Source organism: Acomys minous (assembly GCF_964271855.1).
Source record: "Acomys minous genome assembly, chromosome: 13".
Classification (NCBI taxonomy): Eukaryota; Metazoa; Chordata; class Mammalia; order Rodentia; family Muridae; genus Acomys; species Acomys minous.
The window spans coordinates 111678677-111698309 of record NC_140495.1 but is presented as its reverse complement, the minus strand read 5'-3'; the positions used below and the strand labels follow the sequence as shown (position 1 = coordinate 111698309).

Below are 19633 nucleotides of genomic sequence, written 5' to 3'. Positions count from 1 at the left end.
AGAACGGAGGGGTGCGAGCCGGATGGCCAATCACAGCCCTCTGGGGGGCGGGGTTCGGGCTCGCAGGCGCCAAGGCGGACCCGGGAATTGGGGAGGCGGGGTCTGCGCGGCGCGCGCGCGCCCAGGCCGCGCCCTCCGGGCGTCTAGCTGGCTGTCAAACCTCGGCCGGAGCGCGGGACGCGGAGCCCCCCTTCCTCAGTTTACCCCGCAAGCGAGGAAGGAGAGGGTGAGCTCCACTTTGTTAACGGAACTAGGGACCCGCCTGCGCCGCCGCCTTTTTGTGGTGACAGCGGATTCACTTCTCCCCCGGGGGAACTGGCCCGATGTCGGGAGAGGATGGTCGGGGTGCCCCACTTGGATTAGGAAGTCCTGGCCCCAGGGTCGCCCCTGAGGGGTACAGCTTCGCGTCGCTCGTCCGGCGTGTCCCTAGCTGCTGTTAAAAGCGTCTTTGCCTTGCACAGATTGCCAAGGGCTCCCGGACATTCAGGGCCAGGGGATCCGCAGGACGCCTTCCTGGTTGTGCATCGCGTCGGGACTTAACTGGGGTTGGCTCTCTGAAACAGTCTCATCTTGACGGCCACCGCCTCTTAAGCGCTCTGAATCTGCACTTCTCGCTTTGGCGCTAGCAGCACAGGCGGTTGTCATCCGATGGGGCTGAACCGACGCGCACGCCCGCGGTGCACAGCCCGGGAGTAGGAGAGGTGATGAGCTGCTGAAGTCGGGCAAGCGGCGCCGCCGAGGGGGGCACCCTCATGCTGCCCTGCTTCCAACTGCTGCGCATAGGGGGCGGCAGGGGCGGGGACCTCTACACCTTCCACCCCCCGTCCAGGTCTGGCTGCACCTACCGGCTAGGCTGCAGGGCTGACCTGTGCGACGTGGCCCTGCGGCCCCAGCAGGAGCCCGGCCTCATCTCTGGGGTCCATGCAGAGCTGCATGCTGAGCTCCAGGGGGACGACTGGCGGGTCAGCCTGGAGGACCATAGCAGCCAAGGTAGGCACCCCGCTATGGGTCTCCCCACTCAGTAGTCCCTGTCAGGCTCCGGGAAGCAGATCCGGTCTTGTCTGCCCATCAGAACTGAGCGCTGTCAGCTCCTCACAGGGCTAACCTGTTAGCCTGGTTTAGCTCACACGGGGACCCAGGAGGGAGGCGCTGGGTGTCTGTCATCACTAAAGAGGGACGATCCAGTCCTAAGCTCAGACTTGACTCAGTTTCCAGGTTTGCTGAAGAAGCGTCTTGTTCCCGTTAAGGCAGTTACGAGTGTTTGTAGTGGGCTAGGCACTCCGTCCCAGCTCAAGGCAGCCTCAGAAGGCGGGAGTTCACACTTCAGTCCAATGTCAGGGAAAATGAGGCAGAAGGGTTAAGAACGGCAGCAGGAGGCAAGTGGGTGGTGTACCCGGTGATCGGAGCATGAGTTCTGAGCCTCTGTCTCGAAAAGATGGAAGAAATGAAGTTGTGTAGCGGTATATACCTGCTGAAGCAGGAGCTCCCCGTCTGTGGGCGAGAAACATAAACTCATTTCCAGCTGACAAGGCTTGTATGCGCCCTGGGGTGAGGGGTGCGGAGGGTGGGCAGGAGGGGGGGTGGTTCCAGTTTAATGCCGCCACTGCTGCCTTTTCACTAAAAACCTAATGGCCACATCAGGGTTCTTCTGACTGCACACCTCTGTGCCTGTTCCTGTCATTTGTCTTGTGCCTCGCCGTCCACAGGGACTCTGGTCAATAACGTCCGGCTCCCAAGAGGCCACAGGCTGGAGTTGAGCGACGGTGACCTTCTGACCTTTGGCCCCGAAGGGCAAGCAGGAACCAGCTCCTCGGAATTCTACTTCATGTTCCAACAAGTCCGGGTCAAACCTCAGGACTTTGCTGCCATTACCATCCCTCGGTCTAAGGGAGAAGCTGGGGCCGGCTTCCAGCCTATGCTGCCCCCGCAAGGGGCACCCCAGCGGCCACTCAGTGCCCTCTCCTCCGCCCCCAAGGCCACGCTGATTCTCAACTCCATCGGCAGCCTCAGCAAGCTGCGGCCCCAGCCCCTCACCTTCTCCAGAGGCGGTGGCCGACCACAGAGCCTGGCTGCTCCCACCCAGCCTGGGGAAGTGGGAGCTTCGCCTGCTCCACCCGCCAGAAACCGGAGGAAGTCGGCTCACAGAGTGTTGTCGGAACCAGACGATGAGAGCGAGGCTTCCCTGGGCCCCCTGTCCCTCCTTACGGAGCCCAGGAAGAAGCTCCGTGTGGAGAAAGCAGCCCTGATGTCCAGTGGGTAAGTGGGGTGCCCAGTGTTAACCTTCTGTTAGCACCTCACAGCCCAGACCACCCCTTTACAGCCTCAGACTGCGAAGTCCTGGCAGGCAGGGATGAGGCGGCGGCGCACAGTCAGCACACAGCATGAGATAAGCTAGTTCCGTCTGTGGCTGGGGGAGTAAAGGTTAGAACCGCTAAAAGACAGCCTGGGGGCTGCGGGAGTGTCTCACTGGGGGACCTTTGCCCAGCGTGCACCTGTATGCATAAGACCCTGTTAATCCCACCACTTGGTAAATTGAGGTACACACACACACAGGGTTCACCAAGTATGAGACCAGCCTGCCTGGTGCTGAGACAAAGCTAGGGTAAAGCAGCTCAACTTAGGTTGCTTGGTCTTTACAATTTTATGTGCATGGATGTTTTGCCTGCACTATGTGCATGCAGTACCCTCAGACGCCAGGAGAGGGCGTTGGAACTCTCCTCTGGAGCTGGAGAGATTCTGGCTGCTAGCCACTCCGTAGTAGGTGCTGGGACTCCTCCCAGCTCCCTCCGAGCATCATCTTGTTTTTTGTTTTGTTTTGTTTGTTTTTTTAATGCAAGGGCTCACTGTAGCCCAGGCTAGCTTCATATTCCTCAGGTAAATATAATGGTCAGGATAGGGCATTCCAAATGGAAGCTGAGGGGACACACTGGGACACAATCCTCCTACTGGGACTACGGGTGTCACCGGTCTAGCTAGGTGTATCCGTTACCCAGAGGCGAGTTATCTCAGTGGGTTTCTCAGGACGTTGCATTGGCTGATGCCGCGTTGGTATCCAGAGACACACGTGACTCCTCCAGTTCATGGTCAGAGACCATCCAACAACCCCTTCTGTGACCAGAGAGTGTGTGTGTGTGTGTGTGTGTGTGTGTGTGTGTGTGTGTGTGTGTGCGTGCGTGTACATACGGACAAAACACCCATTCCCAAAATAAAAAAGTGGATCCTGAGAAATGTCTTTCTCCAAAGGGACTGACCACAGGCAAAGCTCCATTGCTGTAGACTGACGCAGGACTGGGGAACCCTCATGGCTGAGGTGAAGAACGGATAGCTTCCTGCCAAAGATGTTGCTGCCTCCAAGTTACCCATGAGCTGGACAGCCAGGAACAAGGAGTAAGGCACATCCACAGTTGCAGTTAAAAGTGCCCATCACAGAGCCCATCCCTAGAAGAAACAGGAGAGGCTGCTAAATGTCTTTTTAGCTTGCTGAAGCCAGCATGCAAGTGCCCTGTCAACGAGCTGCACTTACCCAGCCTCATCAGTGTTCTTGGATAGCATCTGCTAGGCAGCCTGGAGACCTGGAACTCAGCCCCAAACTTCTTTACACTGTGGTGACGACTGTTACCGGCTGAATGTGTGACTGGCTTTTCAGAGCTTTGCCTTTGTTTCCAAATAAACTGCTTCATTATGTGGGGGCATTTATTATTGAATCTCAGCCTGTGTTGGTTTTTGTTTGTTTGTTTTTTTGTTTTGTTTGGTTTGGTTTTTTGAGACAGGGTTTCTCTGTGTAGCCTTCGCTGTCCTGGACTCACTTTGTAGCCCAGGCTGGCCTTGAACTCACAGCGATCCATACCTGCCTCTGCCTCCCGAGTGCTGGGATTGAAGACGTACACCACCTCACTTAGCCTAAGCCTGCTTTTCAAATGATGGGAAGACTAGACTTGGTAAGGTCCAGAGGCTGAGTTCTCCACAGCACAGGGACCTGTGGTGTTAAGGACAGTGCAGGGTGAGGCGCGACGCCCCAAGTAAAGGTGCTTGCTGCCTGATGGCCTATAGTTGACCCACACTGGGAGAACCTCACACTGTGGCACTCGCTTAAGTTTACAGACATGATGTTCCAGGCCAGTTTGATCTATATGAGACACTGCCTCAGAAAAACAAACTCACAAAGGGTGGAGTTCTGGTAGGGCCAACAGGCAACAGAAGTGCTCCAAGACTTGGCTTTTAGGTGGGAGACATAGCTTAGCAATTAGCAGTTAAGAGCAGTGGCGGCCCATTTAACCCCAGCACTTGGGAGGCCGAGGCTGGCTGGATCTGAGTTCAAGGCCAGCCTGGTCTACAGAGTTCCAGGATAGCCAAAAATACAGTGCCCTTAACCTCTCCAGCCTCCCACATAGAAATGTCTTCAGCAAACACCCCACTCACAAAAGCAGTAACTGATGTTCCAGAGGGCCAGGTTTGGCTTCCAGAACACACTTGGCCACTCACAACATCCTGTAACTGCAGTTTCAGGGGATCCTATATGACCTCTTCTGACCTTTACTGTCATTACAGAGAAAAAGAGCCTACTAGATGGAATAAGGGCGTAACAACTTAGGCTGGCGTGGTCCTGTACACCTCTGAGTACTGAGGAGGCAGCCGCAGGTGGGATCTGAGGCCAGACACGAGCTTGTTGCACAAGTTCCAAGTCAGCCAACACTACATGGGGAACTCATCTTGAATAACCAGAAAGAATACAATTCCCCTAAAGATTTGGATTTTTTTCACCTTTGATCCCAGCACTCAGGAGGCAGAGGCAGGTGGATCTCTGCCTCCCAAGTGCTGGGGTTAAATGTATTCACCACGACGCCCAGATTTTCTCCAAGGGACTGCTCTCCCAAAGAACTTGGGTTCAGTTCCCAGCAACACACATGGCAGCTCACAACTGTCTGTAACTCCAGTTCCAGGGATTTCAAACCTTCACACAAACCTGCATACAGGCAAAGCACCAGTGCACATAGAAATAAAAATAATAATGAAATAAATTTAAGTTTATTTTTATTTAAGAACAAAATGATGGGTGACTCACCATCACAACGGCATCATGGAACTTTATCCTCCCCCCACCCCTTTTTGTGCTTTCAATCCCTCCTCAGGAAATGAACTTAATCCCAAAGCTGTGGTGGTTGCCAGGTTTCTCTTTGCCTGCCTCCTTCCCCTTGCCTAGGCTCACCGCATCCCCAGACAGGGACGGCGCCTCAGTTTGAATGCATGGGAGAGCCTAGAGCAGTGACAGGAACAGAGGGAAAGGCTTCACCCTCAGGAAAAGGGACTGAAGAGTACACCGTGGTGAAATGGGGGCTCCCATAGCCTGGGGCACCAAAATGGGGCCCCGGGGGCAGAGGAAAGGATACGGGCCCTCCCGGGAAAGGGGACCCCGCGGCCTCATACTCTTCTCGTTGGGAATAGTCAATGTTTGATCGTTTGCCCTTCTGGCGCCGGTTACAGAACCACACTCGGACCACCTAGGACGGAGGGCACAGAGACTGACATCAGATCACAAGCTCAGGGATGCTGGAGCCAAAGGTAGGGAGGACTGATGATGGGGAGGAGGGCACCACGGGGCGGAATGAGGAGGAGGGCACCACAGGGGGCAGAGGGGGCGTTGGACATGGGCGCCACGGGGCAGGACGGGGACGCAACGACGGGGAGGCGGACACCACGGGGCGGGATCCTGGCACTCACATCCTTCTCCAGCCCAAGCTGCTTGGCGATGGCGCTGATCTGCTGCAGGGTGGGCTTTGGGCACTGCAGGAACATATTCTCCAGGTTCCCCCTCACGCGGTTCTCAATGCTCGTCCGCTTTCTCTTGCGGGCCTGCACCAGGGTCTCCGCTTTGCATATCTGGGGCCCGGGGGGAAGAGGGGTTGACAAGGGCGGGCTTAGGATTTGACGAGGCAATAGCTCCCTCCACACGGAGGGGGCTAAGAGCCAATCAGCAGGCTAGCCTGCCGAGGGCGACTCGGGAGAACCTGATCAGCAGCTTGGGTTCCAATTGTCAGTACCAGAAGAAACAACTAAGACAACGTTTAACTGTTGGCTCTGGCTGGAGGGGGAGATGTCAAACCAGGAATGGAAGCAGCAGACAGGACAGTACCTGGCCGGTACTGCCCCCCACATCTGGGGGCCCCTCACCTCCTGAAGGTTCTCGTTGTTGTCGGCTTCCTCCACCCACTTCTCCAGCAGGGGCCGCAGCTTACACATGTTCTTGAAGCTGAGCTGCAGAGCTTCAAAGCGGCAGATGGTGGTCTGGCTGAACACTTTTCCTGAAGGAAAAGCCAGTCAAAGAGGGAAAGTGATGCCGGCGGGTGGGCAACCCCCCTACCCGCCCCCCCCCCCCGCCAGACCTGCTGCAGTTCGAGCCTGCAAGCTTCCAATGCTCTCCCCCTCCCCCTCCCTGTGCACCTGCACGCAGAGCTGTGCCAGCCCCCACACACACCCCCGCCCAGGGTAAAAGCATGCTGAGGAGACCCACCAAAGAGAAAGCCCAGGGTGAGCCCCACGTCGGCCTGGGTGTACCCCAAGGTGATTCTCTTCTGCTTCAGCAGCTTGGCAAACTGCTCCAGCTCCTTCTGCAAGGCTTTCACGTCCTGGGACTGAGGAGAGAAAAGGAAGGACTTGAGGGCCGGGCGTGGTGGCGCACGCCTTTAATCCCAGCACTCAGGAGGCGGAGGCAGACGGATCGCTGTGAGTTCGAGGCCACCCTGGTCTACAAAGCGAGTCTAGGACAGCCAAGGCTACACAGAGAAACCCTGTCTCAAAAATCCAAACAAACAAACAAAAACAACAACAACAAAAACACCCCCCAAAAATGCAAGGAAGGACTTGAGAGTCATGGGGGGGGGGGGGCGCGTTCAGCCTCCGCCATTGAGACCCCAGGGCCGTCTGTGCAAGGCTCTCAGCCTCCCGGGCAGCCCACTAAAAACTGTCTGCTGGGAGACAGGGAGAGACAGGGACGGCTCTCTCCCCAGAAAGTCACCGGCACACACTACCCAGAGTTCCATGCATTTGCACACCTGTCCAGGATCCCAGCAAGTTCTCAGCTGCTAACTGACTATTTCTAAAAAGCCTCATTGACACAATGTTACCTCAGGTTTGAGGAAGTTAAGAGATAACCAGGCAGGGTAGAACAAACATGTAATCCCTGCACTCAAGAGACAAAGGCAGCTGGGTGTGGTGGTGGCACACGCCTTTAATCCCAGCACTCGGGAGGCAGAGGCAGGTGGATCTCTCTAAAGTTGAGGCCAGCCTGGTCTACAGAGTTCAGGACAGCTAAGGCTACACAGAGAGATCCTGTCTCGAAAAACAAAACACAAGCAGCAGGAGGAACACAAAGATAGTTCCTGGCTCAAACAGAGAAGCTAGAGAAATAAAAGAGCCGGGCGTGGTGGCTCACGCCTTTAATCCCAGCACTTGGGAGGCAGAGGCAGGCGGATCGCTGTGAGTTCGAGGCCAGCCTGGTCTACAAAGTGAGTCCAGGACAGTCAAGGCTAAACAGAGAAACCCTGTCTTGAAAAACAAAAAACAAAAAACAAAACAAAGTGAGTCCAGGACAGCCAAGGCTACACAGAGAAACCCTGTCTCGAAAAAAATAAGAAAGAAAGAAAGAAAGAAAGAAAGAAAGAAAGAAAGAAAAGAGTACCGGGTTAACCAGCTTGCTCTGAGAGTCCCACCACAAGTGCTGTTCACACTGGGACTACCTGCCCCGCACCTCAGTCTCTCAAGCCCTGGGGCAATGGGACTCATCTCTGTTGGCTCCAAATAAAAACCTAGAAACTACAAAGCAGACAAGTGCCCTGGTCCCATGAGCTGACATGCCAATGTGTGAGGAAAAACCCCGTCTCACTGGAGTGCTATGGAGAAAGCCAAGACCGCAGGGGAGAGGCCTGTGGGTCTACCAAACAAGAGCCATCTGGCTCACTTTAAAACGCAGATCTGGGGCTGCAGAGGTGGCTCGGTGGTTAAGACCACTGACTGCTCTTCCTAAGGGGCCAGGGTTCAATTCCCAGCATCTACACTGCTCTTCCTAAGGGGCCAGGGCTCAATTCCCAGCATCTACACTGCTCTTCCTAAGGGACCAGGGCTCAATTCCCAGCATCTACACTGCTCTTCCTAAGGGGCCAGGGCTCAATTCTCAGCATCTACACTGCTCTTCCTAAGGGACCAGGGTTCAATTCCCAGCATCTACACTGCTCTTCCTAAGGGGCCAGGGCTCAATTCTCAGCATCTACACTGCTCTTCCTAAGGGACCAGGGCTCAATTCCCAGCATCTACACTGCTCTTCCTAAGGGACCAGGGCTCAATTCCCAGCATCTACACTGCTCTTCCTAAGGGGCCAGGGTTCAATTCTCACCATCTACACTGCTCTTCCTAAGGGACCAGGGCTCAATTCCCACCATCTACACTGCTCTTCCTAAGGGGCCAGGGTTCAATTCCCAGCATCTACACAGCAGCACACACAACTCTAACTTCAAGAGCTCTGACACTCTCACACAGACCTACACACAGGTTAAACACCAGTGCACATTAAAAATAAATAAATAAATAAATAAAGCCGGGCGGTGGGGTGGCACACTCCTTTAATCCCAGCATGAGGGAAGCAGAGGCAGGTGGATCACTGTGAGTTGGAAGACAGTCAGGGCTACAGAGAAACCCTGTCTCAAAGCAACACAAACAAAAAACCAAAAGCAAACAAAACAAACAAAAACTAAAGTCAATACAAAGCAAAAAAACATAGATTTGGTGTTAGCCGGATAAATTGAGTTTGAGATGGAGGATCGCCCTCAGGTGCACAGTGACAGGCAGGCACACATTTTTTTTTTTTTAAACAAAATTAAAACAGCAATTCCAGTTGATGGAACAGCAACAGAACGGCCTGGGGAAGCAAGGGTGTTACATCCGTAGCCCCTGGTGGCTGGGACCAGGTGGGGAGGGCATAATGGTTGGCCGGTGGAATGTGTGTTCTAAGGAGCGGTGACCGGAACAAAATGGCTGGCGGCATTTCAATCTATCTCTAACAGAAAAGGAGGTGGTATTTCTGGGGATGCACGTGAGCCTTGAGGGTGGAAGAGAAGCCTGGAAAGGTTGGCAGAGCAGAGAGAGGTCCAGGACTGAGCTCTCTCTGAGGCGCTGCGGTAAGGCCGGCCGACCCAGGGAACAGGAGCAGCAGCCAGCTAGGCACGCCTCAATAAAGTTTAAAAATCCTTCTGGAAGGTGTTTCAACGGGGAAGGACTCGATCAGCTTCCAACAGACACCCATCTCCAACTGCCCCCCCCAAATACCAAAACTTCTAAGTGCCCTCACCAATCCTATTTTGGGGATAAGCCAAACTATCGTTCAAATCCCTTGTTTCACTAAGGCCGTTTAAGACGTGAGCTAAACTACTAATGCCCTCCTAGGGGGCTGGCTCCTGGGGGCCACAAGGACGTGAGGTAACACATGAACAGGCTCTTAGGGAGGGGACTCCCAATACACCCGATGGCTAAGCGCCGGTCAGGGGCTGCGGCTGGCATCTGTCTCCACTCATCACCTCCTCTTGATGGCTAATTGCTTGCACTTGCCTCCGAGGGCTGACTGGAAGCCACAGACGCTCAGCAAAGCCTGAGCATTCATAGAACCATCTAGAGATGGCCTGGGAGATAACAAGCGCCTACCCAAGCTTGTCAGTTGCTTGTTTACAACCTAAGGAAGGCTGAAATCGATCAGGCCTTCACCTCCAGCACTCTACCAGGCAGGGGTCGCCAGGATGTTCACTCGGTGTGAAGGTGACTCACGGGCCAGAAGGCAGAAGTAGAGGGCAGACAGGCCGTAAACTTGACTGGAGGTTGAGCTCCACTCCAGCACACGCTGCCCAAACAGGAGCTGCTATCAGCAGCCGGTCACACCCAAGCGTTTCACTAACAATAACTCGAGGATAAGCAGCGGTTTTTTACCCTCCAGCCATGCTAAGGCAGAGATCCCGGGTCTGACAAGGATCCAAGCGCCCAAAGGGCTAATATGGTGGAAGAAAAAGCTGAATGAATCCTACCAAACACCGGTGCAGACAGTGACGGTAAGAACAACTAAGTGCCCGGACACAAGCCAGGCCTAGAAAGTGACCTGCAACCCCAAAGACCAGGCCAGAATGTGCAATTCTGGCTTCTAGTTCAAACCTTCTCCTACAGGCTCCCAATCCCCTCCACTCTGCCAGCCCCGCCATGTCCCCTCGGTGGTCCCAGGCCCACCTCACTTACCTCCTCCGGGCTTGGTTCCACCTTCTCCAGCTTCACGGCACTGGGGCGGACGGCACTGGGCGCAGGGGAGGCCCCCTCTGCATTGCTCTCCCCTCCTGCTCCAGCCTGGCCCTCAGGCTGCAAAGTCTCCACGCCAACTTGAGGCACTAGGCCCAGTCCAACCTGAGGGCCACAGTACGCCATCCCCCCATAGAACTCATAAGGCGGGGGGCATGGGGTGATCCCCAACACCTCTGGGCCTGGTCCAACACCTGGCCCGATTCCGGGCCCACCTGGAGGCCCCTGGAAGCTTAGCCAGGTTCGAGGGTCCACCCAGCCCGGCTCCGGCCCTCCCGATCCATCACCCCCACCTGGTGGGGGTGAGAAGGCGAAGTCTGAAGCCAGGTGTCCGGCCATGGGGTTAGGCGGGCACCCCAAGCCGGGGCCCTGACGGAAGGAGGGCTGGCCTACGGACTGCTTCACCTCTCTCCCTCCCTCCCCAGTCCCACCCTCTAGCCTTGACCTCTGGCCCCGCCCCCTGGACGGATGGAAGAGTAGGCCATGGGGGTGGGAGAAACTGAGGCGAAAGATGTTTTTGCCTGGGTCTGCAAACGGAAGGTAGGAGAAACATCCTAACCCGGCAACCCTTAGGACAGCGCCCCAGGGGGCCTTCATTTTTCAACCCCCGCAATGTCTTCTCACCTCTACCCCGGCCCCCCCGAACACCTCAGAGCCTACCACGATGCCTTACACACCTCCACATTCCTCAGGAGCCAGGTGCTTGGCTCCTCTGTCCCACCACAAAGCACAGTCCCTTCTCTGCAGCTCCTCTACCCTCTCAGAGCCTAAGACATTTACTGAGTGTTCAAGTGCAGAGTATTTCTGGGGCCACTAGCCAGCTGCTCCCACACCCATCGAGAATCCTAGGTTCTAGGTATTGGGTGGCAGGACAAGGCTGCCACTCCGTCCCAGTCACCCAGGCTTTAGGAGTTCTTCACCATGGGACTCGGAGCCCCAACACGGTGCATAACCAGAGAAGTATTAGCTCTGCGTTCTTGGAGCATAAAATTTCCAACTTAAGTTCTCTAGAGGCAGATGTCAAGCCCCTCAGGGGTTCCCCTCCCCCCATCGTAAGCCCTGTGCTTCAGGCCCAGTTCCTTCAAAGTCAAGACCTAGGCATCCCATTGCTCCCTCCCCCCACCTCCCCATCCCAGGCCTCCGGCCTAGTTCCTGGGTGGAGAAACCCAAAGGGTGGGAAGTGTGTAGGGACAGAGAGAGGGGGAAAAAAAATCTGACTTCAGGTTCAAAGAAGCCTGGGAGGGGTTGGGGGAGGGGGCAGGACAATGGCCTTGGCTGGACAATCCTGGTCCCCAGAGGGGGCAGCTCTAACCCTAAACAAGTGCTCGACCCTTGAATGGCTCCCCTGGGGACAACTTCCTGCTCCCCAACCCCCCCCAGCCCCAATCCTTCTACACAAGATTCCCCTCAGCTCTTCAGCAAGCTCTCCTCCCAACCTTTCCTCAAAGACTGCGCCTCAGACCGAGGTACCCTGCTAACCTTCCTCTGGTGTCCTGCCTCTTCACCCACCCCTCCCCCAGCCCCCAGGTCGAGGACACCTTTGAGGGGGGGGGATCGGCTGGCGGAAAGATGCTGAGGAGATGGGATTAGGAGGAGGGGGTGCTGGAGGCCCACCTAAGCTTCCCTGGAGGGATTTTCTGGTCTGAGCTTCCTCCAGGACCTGGTTGCTGGCCGGTTTTGCAAGAGAATAGCCCTAGCTGCGCCTGTCTGCAAGGGATGGTGTTTGTCTGTCTGCTCCGACATCTTGTCCTAAATGAAGGCCCCCAGGGAGGATCACACAGCCCCCCAAAAGGCTCTGGGCCCGAGCACCCCACAGTGTAGACAGCCAGACCAGAGTTCTGAGCCTGGGTCCTGACCACCTGCTAGGGTCAATGGCTCTTTATGTCTTGGGGAGTCACCTGATCTTCATCATTTATTTATGTGAGAGGGAGCCTTACTCTCAATACCAAGCTGCCCTTGAACAATTCTCCTGCCTCAACCTCTCAAAAGTTGGCATAGACAAAAAAAAAAAAAAGCTAAACCAGGCCGTGTGGCCCACACTTGTAACTCCAGCACTCGGGAGGCAGAGGCAGGCTGATCTCTGTGAGTTCGAGGCCAGCCTGGTCTACAAAAGCGAGTCCAGGACGGCTAGGGTTACACAGAGAGACCCTATCTCTGAAAAACAAACAAACAAACAAAAAAGCTGGCATAGCTGGGATTACAGGATGAGCACCGGCCTCTCCCAGTTCTCTGCGAGACTTTTAAAAGCTGCATTCTAAGAGTGTGTGTGTGTGTACCACAGCTCGTGTGTGGAGGTCCCCTCCTTCACCAGATAGGCCTAGCTTGGTGGCTGGGGCCTTTGCCACGGAGCCATCACTGAATGCTCCGACCTGTACTCTCCCATCCGGAGCCTGCATCACACCCTTCGCGCCCAGCTCCCGAGTTCTACACATCGATTGTAGAGCTTCCCATAGGTTAGTTTTAAGACCTACAGGCAGTGAAGCCAGAGCTAACTTTAAGAGGCAGCCAGGGGCCGGGCAGTGGTGCCGCACACTGTGAGTTCGAGGCCAGCCTGGTCTACAAAGCGAGTCCAGGACAGCCAGGGCTACGCAGAGAAACCCTGTCTCGGAAAAATAAAAATTAAAAAAATGGCAGCCGGGAACTGCCCCACAGGCAGGGAAGGGAAGCACAAGATGGGCCCCTCCCCACCCATCTTCTCTGCCCCGAGGACAGAGCCACCCAGCAGTCCTTTGTCATGCATTTGCCTGCTGTCTGCCCTGAGACTCAGCCTGCCTAAGGGGGAGGGGCAGGGGCACGCTAGAATGCCCCACACCTGGCTCCCCCACAAGCCGGCCCAGAGCGCTCTCCCACTGCCCTGTTTTCCCAGAGGCCCATCCCTATCCAACACCAACCTTGTTTTATGTACATTAATGTGTAGTTGCTCTACGTGGTGACTCGGTGGCCTGGGCAAGAGGCACATTCTGAGTCCCTGGCTGGCTAGTGGCTGGCCGTCCGAGCCAGGTTGACCCTAAGCATGCCTGGGGTTCTAATGCGGATCTTTAACAGCAAGGTAAGTGTGTTTGAAGTCTCAGCAAGCCTTCTCTCTCTCTTTTTTTTTAATGGTAAAGACTGCTTTATTGGTGGCAGATGTACATGTTAATAAATATTGATCCCCAAAGAAGAGCTCAGTTACTCATTAGATGCCTGGCCCACTGTGCACTGAATGGAACTGACCCATGTCAAGGCTGGGATGATGACGTCAGTTCTGCTTCTTGGGAAATGCAGCCATAGCTAACTGATAGATGGCATAGACCGTTCCACCGACTGTCAGAGCCATTGTGAGTCTATAGAGGAGGGCATCAGACGCCCCGCCCTTCAGATGTACTGGGATCCCGTTATCCTCCTGAAACAACTTCTGTTTCTCCGGAACCTTGTTTTCAAACTGCCTTCGTGACGTGGTGCTGATGGTCCTCTGGGCAATCTGTCGAAGGGCAAGCAGATTCCGCAGCATCTAGGCTCAGTTGTTGGCCACCAACCGCTACTAGGAAACGCCAAAAAGCCAACACGCCAGGCCGGAAACGGAACTAGCAAGCCTTCTCAAAGCTAGCCTGAAGCTGAGATGCTCCCTGGCCCGGCTCTCCCCTGTCAGCCTGTTGTCCCTGGGAACTGGAAAGCTGGCTGGCTAAGGCTTCTAACCCCCCTGGGTCCTAGAGAATCATGTCTTTTGCTTGAGACAAGGACTCACTTGTCTTGGTAGCCTGGGATGGCTTGGAACTCACTATGTAGAGCAGGCTGGCCTTGAACTCACGGAGAGCCACCTGCTTCTCTCTCCTGAATGCTAGGATTACAGGCCTGTGCCACTATAACCAATTTAAGAGTCACAATGAGGGGCCTAGAGAGATGGCTCAGTCGTTAAGAGCACTGTCTACTCTTCCAAAAGACCTGGGTTCAGTTCCCAGCACCCACATAGCAGCTTACAACTGTCCATGACTCCAGATTCCAAGGGATCTCACACCCTCACACTGATGAGAATTTTTTTGATTTTTTGAGACAGGGTCTCTGACTGGCTTTGTAGACCAGGGTGGCCTTGAACTCAGTGATCTGCCTGCCTCTTCCCTTCAAGTGCTGGGATATGAGTTGGGAGTGGTAGCTCACACTTTTAATCCCAGCACTTGGGAGACAGAGGCAGGCAGATCACTGTGAGTTCCAGGCCAGCTTGGTCTACAAATCAAGTCCAGGACAGCCAAGGATAGACAAGAGAAACTCTGTCTCGAAAAACAAAAACAACAAAAAAGTCACCCTAATATTTTAAATCCCCTAAATTTGAGCTACCAATCATTAAATTTAATCAAATACCTGTATTTTAGGATCAAGCCTAGCTTCGTCCCAGGAACCAAGAAGGGCAGATGAGCCCCACAGTTTCCCAGCCAAACAAAGGTGGCCCACCAACATGGCAAAAAGTTAGGGGAAGCCAGACACGGTACTCCACACCTGTAAATCCTCACAGTAAGATCAAAAGTCCGAGGGCAGTGGCTGGAGGAGCAGCTCAGCGTTTAAGAGTGTATACTGTTCTTCTGGAGGAGCCTTTTAAAATTGTGTTCCCAGCACCCACTTTGGGGGGCATACAACTCTAGCTGTAGGGGACCCAAATCTCTGACCTCTGTGGGCATCTGCAGTCGTATGTACACACCCACACACAGACACACAATATACACATTTTTAAGAAATATTTATTTATATGAGTGTTCTGTTTGCATGTATCACAGAAGAGAGCATCAAATCTCATTACAGATGGTCATGAGCCACCATGTGGTTGCTGGGAACTGAACTCAGGAAGAACTCAACAGTGCTCTTAGCCACTGAACCATCTCTCCAGCTCCTTATATGCCTTTAGAGAGGAAGAGTGTGAGAGGAGTGTTTAAGACCAACACAGAAGACCTTGTCTAAAACAAAATAAACAAAAGGCTCTGAGGGGCATTTTTGTTACCTTAGCCCAGCCTGCCCCCTCGCTTGGCTGAGGTGTTGCTGAGACCTTAAAGGAAGAGAAAACAGCAAGGGAGGCTCCGGCTCACTCAAGAACAGTTTCCCTGGTCAGCAGCTGCCCCTCTACCTGCTCTGTGGGATGGGGGGTAAGGGGGGCAGGGTACCCCCCCCAATTCAGCCGATCTGATCTGGAAGGGATGTGTAGGCAACTCTGGGTGGCAGGTGAGAGCCAGTGGGAAGTGGGAAGAAGCCTGAGCTCTCCACCCTGGCATGGATCCATTTGCTGACTGCCTCTCTTTCCTTGTTGCCTTGGTTTTTATTTATTTGTTTGCTTATTTATTTATTTATTTATTTATTTATTTTGCCGGATCAAAAAAGACTTGGAAGAGGCTGGAGAGAAACCTAGGAGCCACATCCAGAGAGAAGCAGGCCCTCGCTGAGCCTAACAACCTGGATTTGATCCCTGAGCCCATTTGGTAGAAGCAGACACCTGGCTCCTTTTTCTACATGTTGTCCTCTGACCTCCAGAGTCACGCTGCGGCACATGGGTGCATGTGTGCACACACACACACACTCACACACACAGACACCATGAAATAAAAATTAAAGGAAAAGATCTAGGAGCAGAAAGTAAGGTCAGGCAGTGGTGGTGCACGTGTTTAATCCCAGCCCTTGGGAGGCAGAGGCAGGCAGATCTCTGTGAGTTTGAGGCCAGCCTGAGTTACAGAGCGAGTTCCAGGATAGCCAAGGCTACATAGAGAGACCCTGTCTGGAAAAAAAAAAAAGAAAGAAAGAAAGTATAGGTTGCCTGGTAGTAGTGGACTTTGATCCCAGCACTTGGGAGGCAAAGGCAGGAGGATTGATGTGAGTTCCAAAACAGCCTGGTCTACAGAGGGAGTTCCAGGACAGCCAGAACTGTTACATAGAGAAACCCTGTTTACACACACACACACACACACACACACACACACACACACACACACAAAGAAGAAGAAGAAGAAGAAGAAGAAGAAGAAGAAGAAGAAGAAGAAGAAGAAGAAGAAGAAGAAGAAGAAAGTGTAGGTCAGTAGCAAAGCAGAACGCTTGCAAAATATGCCTGAGTTCCTGAGTTCAAACCCAGGTGCTACCCCCCCCCCCAAAAAAAAGAGAGGAAAGAAGACAAAAAGAAGAAGGAGGAGGAGGAGGAAGGATAAAGGAAGGCCCACTGGAGAGAAATGCATTCTATGTTTCCTTTTTGTTCTGAGACAGGGTTACATGTATCCAAGAAGGGCCTTGAATTTCTGATCACTCTGACTTTCCAGTTCTAGTGAGCTGAGTCAACAATGATGCCTTTTAGACATGTAAAAATAGCTTAGTCTTGAACCCCACTCTACCCAAGGCTGCCCCTGATAGCGAGGACCCAGTGACATCACTCACTTAAGATAACCAGACACCTTGACCTGCTCTGCTGCTGTAGCGTCTCCCCCAGGATCCTGACTCTCATATCAGAGACACTGTTAGAGACTGGACCTGACCCTCCGCTGAGATACGCTGCCCAGGCCAGCAGCCGTGGCCACAGGGGCTTAGGAGAGTAGTTAGGAATTTAGTGTGAACCTCGTGTGATGTCCCTCAGCGTAATACAACATAACTCTTCTCGCTCAGGACACTAAGGACTCTGGGTGTGTGTGTGTGTGTGTGTGTGTGTGTGTGTGTGTGTGTGTGTGTGTGTGTGTGTGTGTGTGTGTGTATGTGTGTGTGTGTTGACTGCTGTGCCTGGCCTAACACTCCGCTTTTCTTCCAACTTGGAAAGAAAACTGCCTTCCCATTCTCCCACATCCCCCTGTCCTCTCTCCTCATTGGGTGGGGGTGGGGAGAGATGGGAGCACCCCCTTCTCCACCCCACCTGACACCTCCATGCAGCCTCCTAGGAAGCCCAGCAAGGTCTCTTCTCAAGTCTGATCAAGCTCCACGTGAGCAGTTTGAAAGCCGGGTTTGGTTTTGGGGTTTGGTACTTAGATGCCCATGAGAAATATCCTAAAGCTCAGCAAGGTGTGGGACGGACGCCTGTAATCTCAGCACCTGGGAAACTGTGGCCTGAGTGTGGCAAACTGAAGAGTAGCCTCAGCCACATGGTGAAACTTTGTGTCCAAAACAGGAGAGAGCGGGAGGAGGGAGAGGGTTCATGCGCCAGGTGAATGCTGTGAACAGACGTCCTGTCCGGCCTTTTTACCTTGATTGACATAGCTGTGAGGGTCCCCCTTACTCGCAGCTAGCCTCAGCTCCTCCCCATCCTGCTCATGTGAGGAGTAGACATTGCAGAAATGCACATAGCTTTAGAAAAAAATTTTTCTCTTTTTTTTTTTTTTTTTTTTTTTTTGAGACAGGGCCTCTCTATGTATTGTAGCCTTGGCTGTCCTGGACTTGCTTTGTAGACCAGGCTGGCCTTGAACTCACAGCGACCCGCCTGCCTCTGCCTCTGGAAATCTTTGTTTTTAAGCAAGGTTTCACTGTGTAGTGCTGGCTTGGCTTCCACCTACTGGGATTAAAGGCGTGTGCCATGCCCAGCCCAAGTTTTGAGATTCTTGACAAAGAATCTTCAGAAGAGCTAGAGTGAAGTCAGTTTGTTGACAGGAGGACAGAACCACACACTCAGTCAGGGTCAGGCTTTAGGAGACGCAGGCAGCTGCATGCTGTAGCTGAGGCTAAAGAGAAAGGAAAAAAAATATATGAAATGTCTATTACAGTTAGGCATTGTGGTGTATGTCTTCAATACCAGCCCTTATGGGGCAGAGGCAGGAGAATGTCTACAGAATGAGTTCCAGGCCAGCCAGGGGTGCAAAGAGAAATTAGGCCTTGAAAAACCAAAATTTTAAAAAAATAAATTTTTTAAAATTTAATTTTATTTAGAAAAGAAAAGACAACTTTAGGCAGTGGGCTATCTTCTCCCACCACGCAGGTGCTGGGAATTGAGCTGCTGCTTGTCAGGGTTGGCAACAAGCGTCCCCCCTACCCACTGTGCCCAGAGGTGGAAGGGGGGTGCTGTGTCTGGCCTAGGCCCCTCCCCTCCCAGCCCTCCCCCAAAGGCCCTCAGCATCTCCAACGTCCATTTCGGTGACCCAGGTCCCAGAGGTTTCCAGAAAGGATTTGCCACTCTGGGTCGTGGCAGCGTTTCCTTCCTGTCCCCTCTCCGTTGTGCTGAGAGAGGCGTCCCCGAGTTATGGTCATGTGAAGAGTTTACCCTGGTGCCCTGGGTTCCTAGCGGCTCACAAGACCATCCTGGTTTAGAACACATGTGGCTGTTACAAAAGAGCCCGGCAATAGCTCTTCTCCCCTCCGCACTGACAGACACTCACTCATTCTGTGTCACACAGGAGCCACGCAAGGAGCCAGGCTGCACTCCCCCCTGTGTCCCTGCGGCCAGGGGCCACCTCCAGCATCACAGCTCTCCTCCTTCAGGCCACCTCCTCGCTGTCCTTATCTAGGAAAGATGATAGTCCCAAGTAGAGTTTGTTTAGAGATGTTCAAGGTTTAGACTCAGCTGGGCCTGGTGGCGCACGCCTTTAATCCCAGCACTCGGGAGGCAGAGGCAGGCAGATCGCTGTGAGTTCAAGGCCAGCCTGGTCTACAAAGCGAGTCCAGGACAGCCAAGGCTACACAGAGAAACCCTGTCTCTAAAAACCAAAAAAAGAAAGAAAAGAAAAAGACTTAGACTGATCAATTGCTAACCTCCTAGCACACACTAACACATCCACACATGAATTTAAGGACTGCGGCTAAGAACACTGGCTGTTCTTGCAGAGGACCCAGGTTCAATTTCCCAGCACCCACATGGCAGCTCACAACTGTCTGTGACTTTAGTTTCAGAGGATCTGTTCCACAGCATTGCACACATGAGGGTATGTAAACTCACAAGCACAGGTGCGCAGACACATACACACAATTTAAATAGCGCTGGCTGCTCTTGGAGAAGACTTGGGTTCCGTTCTCAGCTCCCACATGGCAGCTCACACCATCTGTAACTTCAGTTCCAAGGGATCCAATGCCCTCTTCTGATCTTTGAGGGGAACAGGCACACATGTGATGCACATACATGCGGGCAAAACACTCATACGATAAAATAAATGTAAAATAGCAACAATAATGAAAATAACGATTTATGGCCTGGTAGTGGTGGCGCGCACCTTTTAATCCCAGCACTAGGGAGGCAGAGGCAGGCGGATCAGTGTGAGTTCGAGGCCAGCCTGGTCTAGAAAGCGAGTCTAGGACAGCCAAGGCTACACAAAGAAACCCTCTTTAAAAAAAAAAAGAAAGAAAAGGCTGAATTGGATTTTTTCCCCCTATAGCAAAGGCTGGAAGCAATGGCTAAAGA

General features: G+C 53.4%; 3 protein-coding genes across 4 annotated transcripts; 1 reads left to right on the top strand and 2 right to left on the bottom strand.

Annotated features, from left to right (window-relative positions):
* Nucleotides 1–81: 81 nt before the first annotated feature.
* Nucleotides 82–3704, top strand: TCF19 (transcription factor 19). The gene is made up of 4 exons (XM_084753939.1): nt 82–226; nt 462–990; nt 1707–2256; nt 3244–3704. Exons 2-4 carry the CDS (start codon nt 753–755, stop codon nt 3248–3250), a joined length of 795 nt encoding a protein of 264 aa, XP_084610065.1. The 5' UTR covers nt 82–226; nt 462–752; the 3' UTR covers nt 3251–3704.
* A 1307-nt stretch (nt 3705–5011) lies between these two features.
* On the bottom strand, nt 5012–10739 carry POU5F1 (POU class 5 homeobox 1). 2 transcript variants are annotated; one of them, XM_084753896.1, is made up of 5 exons: nt 10267–10739; nt 6509–6629; nt 6169–6299; nt 5719–5877; nt 5012–5498 (listed from the first exon to the last, which is right to left on the bottom strand). In XM_084753896.1, exons 1-5 carry the CDS (start codon nt 10660–10662, stop codon nt 5232–5234), a joined length of 1074 nt encoding a protein of 357 aa, XP_084610022.1. In that variant the 5' UTR covers nt 10663–10739; the 3' UTR covers nt 5012–5231. The 2 variants fall into 2 exon arrangements, with proteins under 2 accessions (XP_084610022.1, XP_084610023.1); XM_084753897.1 differs by lacking the exon at nt 10267–10739 and adding an exon at nt 7050–7198.
* Nucleotides 10740–13400: 2661 nt separating this feature from the next.
* On the bottom strand, nt 13401–13883 carry LOC311581553 (cytochrome c oxidase subunit 7A2, mitochondrial). The gene has a single exon (XM_084753952.1). It carries the CDS (start codon nt 13811–13813, stop codon nt 13562–13564), a length of 252 nt encoding a protein of 83 aa, XP_084610078.1. The 5' UTR covers nt 13814–13883; the 3' UTR covers nt 13401–13561.
* Between the last annotated feature and the right edge of the window lie 5750 nt (nt 13884–19633).

Coding starts and splice junctions, on each gene's coding strand:
- TCF19 (XM_084753939.1), top strand. CDS start 753: ATGCTGCCCTGCTTCCAACTGCTGCGCATAGGGGGCGGCAGGGGCGGG. Junction 991..1,706: donor GGAGGACCATAGCAGCCAAG/GTAGGCACCCCG, acceptor CGCCGTCCACAG/GGACTCTGGTCAATAACGTC.
- POU5F1 (XM_084753896.1), bottom strand. CDS start 10,662: ATGGCCGGACACCTGGCTTCAGACTTCGCCTTCTCACCCCCACCAGGT. Junction 6,630..10,266: donor TGGAACCAAGCCCGGAGGAG/GTAAGTGAGGTG, acceptor TTCTCTCCTCAG/TCCCAGGACGTGAAAGCCTT. Junction 6,300..6,508: donor CACCCTGGGCTTTCTCTTTG/GTGGGTCTCCTC, acceptor CTTTTCCTTCAG/GAAAAGTGTTCAGCCAGACC.
- LOC311581553 (XM_084753952.1), bottom strand. CDS start 13,813: ATGCTGCGGAATCTGCTTGCCCTTCGACAGATTGCCCAGAGGACCATC.